Raw genomic sequence first — 7,351 nt, 5'->3', positions numbered from 1 at the left:
GGAAGGAAGGAAGGAAGGAGTCATTTACATGAAGAAGAGTAGACCTAAAAAGATATGACCTCATTAACTGGGCTTTCTCTCTTAATACCTGCCAAGATGGAAGGAAGGAAGTTAGGAAGAAAGAGAGAGAGAAAGAGGAAGAGAGGGAGGGAGGAAGATTTTGGCAACTTGGAATGATAGTCACCTTTAAAAAGGTAGTCAAAAGTTGACTATGTCATGGGAGAAGGATTCGCCTTGGCCCCAGAAAGCAAAATTAGGATTTGCAGAGGCTGATTTCCCAGACGTAGAGGATAGAAGAGATTTGATGACCTAATTTTATAAATAAGGAAACAACAGGTCACAGGAGGATTTGAACCCAGAGCACATGGAAAACTTTCTAACAATAGCTATCTACTATAGCTTAGACTACCTTTAGTGGTAGTGAGCTCTTTATTACTAATGAACCTCAATTAAGCCTTTGGACTCCAAATCTACCCATTATGCCCCTTTGCTGCACTGCCTTCCTTATTTTAAAACCTCTTTCTTAACAGGGCCGACTGGTTCCTGTCAGATAGCCGCTGTCTCCGGCATGTCTCCATTGGCTTCTTCTGCTGTGGAGTATCTGTGTATTTAGCAGGTAGGTGTCCATCTCTTTCCCCAACACCCTATGGATGGGCAAGGGCTAAAAGCCATCTGTTTAACCCAACACTTGCTGGTGGCTGAGTCGTGAATCGCCCGTTCTCCTTCTTTGTACCCTCTGCCCTTCTTCCCATGCCAAGTTATGCAACCCCTGTCTGGGCTGGAAAGCCGGATGTCCAGGGTCTGCTTTTGTGCCTACTGCTAATTGGCAGTGTGGCCCTAGGACAGCCTATCTAGGGTTTGGTTCTCCCATCTGTAGGGCAAGAAAGCTGACCTGAGTGATCACTAAGGTTTCTCCCCGCCTGGACATTTCTAAAACCACTTTACATTCATTCAGGAAGGGCTTGAAGGTATTATAATGGGCTTTCCCCTGTAACCCTGTGAGGTTAGTAGTATAAATGTTGCTGTCTTCCATTTTATAGGTGAACAGCTTGAGGCTGAGGGATCCATTAACTTACCTAAGATCACACAGCTGGGGAGGGTCACCTTTGAAGCTGTGTCTCCCGACTCCAAGTCCATTGCTGTTTCATATATATATATATATATATATATATATATATATATATTTCCATGATTACTTTTTCTAGTTTCTCCTTAGCTCTGACATCCTGGGCTCTAAGGGCCATCCAAGCTCTGACATTCTGTGTTCCGAGGGAAAGGAAGTCAGTCAAAAAATATTCTCTAAATGCCTGCCAAGGGCCAGGCACTGTGCTAAGGGCTGGAGATATTCTAAAGGAGCTCTCAGTCTAATGTGGGAGCCAACATGCAAACAGCTGGGTACACCCACAATGTAAACAGGGTAAATTGGAGCTAATTAACAGAGAGAAGGCATGAGCATTAAATGGGAGGTTAGGAAAGGCTTCTTGTAGAAGGCAGAATTTTAGCTGGGGCTCAAAGGAAGTCCGGGAAGTCAGTAGTTGGAGTGGTGGAAGGAGAAATTTCCTATATGGGGGCAGCCAAAGAAAATGCTTGGTGTCGGGAGATGGAGTGTCTTATGCAAGAAACAGCCTGGAGAGGGGCAGCTGGATGGCTTAGTGGATAGAGAGCCAGGATTGGAGTTAAAAAGGACCTGGGTTCAAATATGGCCTCAGATACCTCTGAGCTGTGTGATCCTGGGTAAGTCATTTAACCCCATTCGCCTAGCCTTTGTCCTTCTGTCTTAGAAGACAGACGGGGAGTGGGGTGGGGGGGGAGAGAGAGAGAGAGACAGAGAGAGACAGAGAGACAGAGAGACAGAGAGACAGAGCCAGTAGACTAGAGTCCCTGAATCTCAGATCTCAGTATACTGGGAACAGCTGGGTGGAAGGGGGTGGGACAGGGAAGAGAATCTGCTGTTAAGGTGAAAGAAGACTGGAAAGGTGGGTTGAGGAGCAGCTTAAGAAAAACTTCCCGCCAAACGATTTTGTATTTGATCCTGGAGGTAACAGGGAAGCACTGGACTTTACTGAATAGAGGAGAGACAAGATCTGACCCTTCTTCACTTTATGAAAATCATTTGAGTTGAATGGAGGCTGGACTACAGTAGGGAGAGACTTGAGTCAGGCAGACCCACCAGAAGGCCATCGAAGTAAATACAAGCTTGGAATGATGAGGACCTGTAGTAGAGAAGTGGCAGTGTCAGAGGAGAGAAGGGGGAGTATTAAGAGATGTGGTAGGGGGAAGCTGGGTGGCTCGGCGGATAGAGAGCCAGGCCTCTGGGAGACGGGAGGTCCTAGGTTCAAATCTGACCTCAGACACTTCCCAGCTGTGTGACTCTGGGCAAGTCACTTGACCCCCATTGCCTACCCTTACCGCTCTTCTGCCTTGGAGCCAACACTTAGCATTGATTCTAAAAGAGAAGGTAAGGGAGAAGGAAGAAGGAAGAAGAAGGAGGAGGAGGATCTGGAGAGTCAGGAAGCACTCCTGGACACAGACTTAGCTTCCCAACTTGGGAAGAGGCAGTGGCCTGGAACCTTCAGCCTTTAGAAATACGTGGACTTTCATCCCTCCATCCAGTTTTTCAGCCTTAAACACACACACACACACACACACACACACACACACACACACACACACTCTCTCCTTCCTTTCAGGCATGACAGACCGATGCTCAAGTTTCTCTTGGTCTTTTCCCACCGCATTTCACTGAATTCTCCCGGGTGCCTGGGGAGGCAGGCTGGCATTTTATGGAAGCGACATTCCTCAGAGAGGGAATGGGATGTCCCCTCGTTGCCAGAGCCGACCCCAAATGTGTCAACGCAACCACAGTTGCTGATGATACAAGTGCTGGGGAGAGAAAAAGGAGAAGTCTGAACTCTGCCTCGGACACTATCTCAATTAAGCCCCTACGAAGTACCAGGCACTCTGCTGGGCACCTGGGGTTCAAAAACAAGACAAAAGACAGCCCTCAAGGAGCTCATAGTCTAATAGAGAGAGAACAAAGTCTGTGCAGGCTAAATAGGAAATAACTTACAGAAGAAAAGCCTTCCAATCAAGAGGGGCTGCAGAAGGATTCCTGTAGAAGGTGGAATTTTAGTTGGGACTTAAAGGAAGCCAGGAAGGTCAAGAGTTGGAACCGAGGAAGGAAAGCATTCTAGATAATGGGGGCCAGGCAGAAATAATGCCCAGAGTCAAGAGATGAAGGGTCTTGTTCCTGGAACAACCAAGAGGCCAGAAGAAGATGTGCTGGGGAATAAGGTATAAGGAAACTCTGACAGGTAGGAGGGGGCTAGCTTATGAAGGGCTTTGAATGACAAACAGCATTTTGCATTTGTTTCTGAAGGCAATAGGGAGCCATAGTAGTATACTGAGTAGGGGAGTGACATCATCTGACCCTTCACTTTAGGAAAATCCCTTTGGGCTGAATGGAAGATGGCCTGGAATGGGAACAGACTTGAGGCAGGCAGACCCACTAGCAATAGTCCAGGGGGAAAGTGGTGAGGGTCTACACCAAAGGGGTGGCAGTGTCAGAGAAGAGAAGGGGCTATATTTGAGAGATGTTGCAAAGATAAAATCAGCAGGTCTTGGCAAAAGCTTGGATATGGAGGATGAAAGAGAATAAGAAGTCAAGAAAAACTCCTAGATTGAAAGACTGAGGGACTAGGGAAATGGTGTAGCCTTCTAAAGTAATAGGGAAGATAGGAACAGGGGAAGGCTTTGGGCAGAGACACTGGGGTTTGTCATTTCCTTCTCCAGCTCATTTTACAGATGAGGAAACTGAGGCAACCAGGGTTAAATGAATTATCCAGGATCACACAGCTAGTAAGTATTTGAACTCAGGAAGATGAATCTTTCTGACTCCAAGCCTGGTGATCTATCCATCACATATTCAAGGACAAGGATGTCATCAGCACCTCTTGGTTGAGATTGGAACCCAAGTCTCTCTGACTCCAGGGCTCTGGCCCCTATGTCGTACAATCACAAGGGTACTCTGATGATGATCTCGTTGTCCTGGTCCTGGGACAAGTCACTGTCTCACTAGGATGCCTTGATTTTTACTGTTTGGGGACCACTGCCCAAGAGAATTTAACTCCTGCCTTTTGTGCTTGAGTAAAAGTATCCGAGTGTGAGTTCGGCTTCTGTGGGCTCCGTAACAGTATCCTCCCCATAGCTCCAGCAGCAGACAGGACAGTAGGGATGCTTTGCACCTCATTGTGTTAAAAATAATAACAAGAGGGGGCAGCTGGCTGGCTCAGTTGACTGAGAGCCAAGCCTAAAGATGGGAGGTCCTGGGTTCAAATCTGGCCTCAGACACTTCCTAGCTATGTGACCCTGGACAAGTCACTTAACCCCGATTGCCTAGCCCTTACTGCTCTTCAGCCTTGGAACCAATACTTAGTGACAGAAGGCATTTTTAAATGAATATTTAAAATGAAATATTTAAAATATTTAATGTTTTATTTTTAATATTCATATTAAAATTTCCTCTTAAGAATAAACAAATAATAATAAAGTTATTCTTTTGGTTTTTATGGATTCATATTTATAGTCCTTTAAGATAGCCTGGTATAGGAGAAAGAGCCCTGTTTCTGAAGTCAAGGGCCCTGGGTTCAAATCCCACTTTTGACACTATCCATCTAATCTTGGGTAAGTCACTTAATTGCTTTGAGCCATGTTTCCTTCTCTATAAGGGAGAAGAGAACAAGAATTTATTAAGCACCTTACTAGAGGCCAGGCACCATGCTAAGCTCTTTTCAAATATTTTCTTGTTCAGTCTTGTTCAGTCTTTCTCAACCTGGAAAGTAGGTGCTATTATTATCCCCATTTGAAACTGAGTCAGGGAGAGGATGATTTACCCAAGGTCACTTTAGCTAAGAAGTGTGGCTTCCTTTAAGTTCCAACTAAAATCCCACCTCCTCAGGAAGCCTCCCCCAACCCCTCTTAATTTCAATGCCTTCCCTCTGTTCATTATTTCCTATTTATTCTGAATTTCCTGAATTTATCCAGAAGAAAAGCTTGCTTTTGTATATATTTGTTTGCATGTCATCTCCCCCATTAGATTGTAAGCCCCTTGAGGTTAGGGCTTTTACTTTGGTGGGGGAGGCAAATTGAAGCAGATTTCTTTCCTTTCCTTTCTTTTCTTTTTCTTTTCTTTTCTTTTCTTTTTTTATTATGCAAAACACATTTCCATAATGGTCCTTAAGGCAAAAGCACATTCAAATTCCTTTTTTTAATTCCAAAATTTATAAAATCAAATAAAAACAACTTTTCTAAATGCAAAGAAAAAAAAAGAAGATTGGGCATAAGTGAAATCACAGCTTCCTTTTCTTCATATCTACACAAGCAATCCCACAAGCAATGCCCCGGCCCTTCCTCACCCTCCCAGTGTCCCAGAAGGTCAGGGAGACCGACATGCTCATATAAATTCAGTTTTTCGTGTTTCCACCTTTCATTTCACTTTCTGGAGGCTACATGCACAGCCCATTCTTCCAGTATTCTTTAGCTGGGTCTCAAGTTCTCTTGGTTCTCCTCCTTGGCGTTCCTTGTCTCAGGAAGTGTTTTCCAAGATGTTTTAGGGACCGTCTCTTCCATCTTTTTGTAACTCCCTCTCTTAGCACAGTGCCTGGCACAGAGTTAGGGGCTTCATAAATATTTAAATTAAATTTAATTTAAATTTTTAAAAATGTGGGCTGGATGGAGTTGAAGTATCTGAGGCCAGAATTGAAGTCTTCCCAATTCGAGGACCAACATTCTATAGACATTGGGCCACCTGTAAACTTAGAGAGCTGGACCAGATGGCCTCTGAAAGTCGTTCCTGTTCTTATCTTATCTTTGGGCCACCACCACCACCACTACCACCACTTACTATTACTACTACTACTACTACTACTACTACTACTACTACTACTACTACTACTACTACTACTACTACTACTACTACTACTACTACTACTACATTTTCATTCCTTCCTCCTCTTCCATTCCAGCTCTGTCCATCTACATGCTGTTGCTGTTTGAAATGGAAACGGGCATCGTTGGCGCTTGCATCCTTTCTTCTGGGATAATGGTCCTGTTAATCACCCTCACCCACGTCCTGCTCAGGGCATCGAAGGCCTCCCACCGACGCCTGCCCGAGCCGGCCCACACGCTCTATGAAAACAACTCAGCCCGCCCCACCAGGGACTTCTACAAGCAGGCCCCAAGCGTCAGGGCACGACCTGACATCCACCGGGAGTTCTCCTACCCTCCTTTCCTGGAGGCCCGTCCTCACCTGGCTTCCTCCTCACTGCCCACTGGGAATCCCGTGCCTGCTGAGGAGGGTAGCCGCGTGGCACCCAGGATGCACCGGACGCTTTCGGCAGAGTCGGGGCTGCTGGGGGCCCGGGCCAGACCTTGGAATGGGGTGGCTCAGGAGATGAGGGGGGTGCTGAGTCGAAAGGCTGGCAGCTCTGGGAAAGACTCTACCCTGGTGTGAACACTCCACTGGGGAGGAGGGGGGGGGACCCTCAGGGTGAACCAGTCCAGGGCTTCAAGACACTACAGATTGTGGACTGGTGTCTAACTAAAGGTCCACCCTGGCTCCTGGGCGTCTTAGGGGTCTCCTAGAATCTTAGGATTTAGAACAGGGAGGAACGATAGAGATCATTAAGTCTAATCTCCTTTCCTCAGCTAGGAAAACTGAGGCCAAGAAAATCAAGGCAGGTTCACCCCAAGCCACCGCTAGCACATAGCAAAGCTTCCATGCACACCCGGATCTTCTGACTTCAGACCATCCAGAGAGCTTTCTCCCACAGCTCACTGGGGCTAAAGCCAGCAGGTAGAGTCAGAGTGTTTTAGGAAACTACAAGGTCAACATGAATGTGTGAGTTGGAAGAGGCAGAAAAGCCAAAAAAGTTGATTTTTAGCTGAATTTTAAAAAGAGTGTTGGGGGCAGCTAGGTGACTCCTAGAGCTGGGCCAAGAGACAGGAGGTTCCTGGATTCAAGTCTGGCCCCAGATACTTCTTCGCTGGCTGACCCTGGGCAAGTCACTTAACCCCCATTTCCTAGCCCTTACCACTCTTCTGCTTTGAAATCAGCCCATAATAATGATTCTAAGATGGAAGGTAAGGGTTTGAAGAGAGTTGGGGTGGGGAGACACACACACACACACACACACACACACACACACAGAGGAGAAAGGGAGATAGAGAGAGACACAGAGAGACACAGAGAGAGAGAGACAGAGACACAGAGACATAGAGAGAGAGACAGAGAGACAGAGAGAGAGAGAGAGAGAGAGAGAGAGAGAGAGAGAGAGCTGTCTCTTATACACAT

At 46.3% G+C, this 7,351-nt stretch overlaps 1 protein-coding gene across 1 annotated transcript; it reads left to right on the top strand.

The window, feature by feature from the left end:
• Positions 1-522: 522 nt before the first annotated feature.
• On the top strand, positions 523-6,511 carry TMEM221 (transmembrane protein 221; the record flags this gene model as incomplete). Its single annotated transcript, XM_044684799.1, has 2 exons — positions 523-616; positions 6,024-6,511. Coding segments are annotated over 2 exons (582 nt in total), but the record flags the coding sequence as incomplete, so codon positions are not given.
• Between the last annotated feature and the right edge of the window lie 840 nt (positions 6,512-7,351).

Source organism: Gracilinanus agilis, unplaced genomic scaffold, assembly GCF_016433145.1.
Source record: "Gracilinanus agilis isolate LMUSP501 unplaced genomic scaffold, AgileGrace unplaced_scaffold56105, whole genome shotgun sequence".
Classification (NCBI taxonomy): Eukaryota; Metazoa; Chordata; class Mammalia; order Didelphimorphia; family Didelphidae; genus Gracilinanus; species Gracilinanus agilis.
Note: the sequence above shows the minus strand (reverse complement) of the source record. Positions and strands in the feature narration are given on the sequence as shown.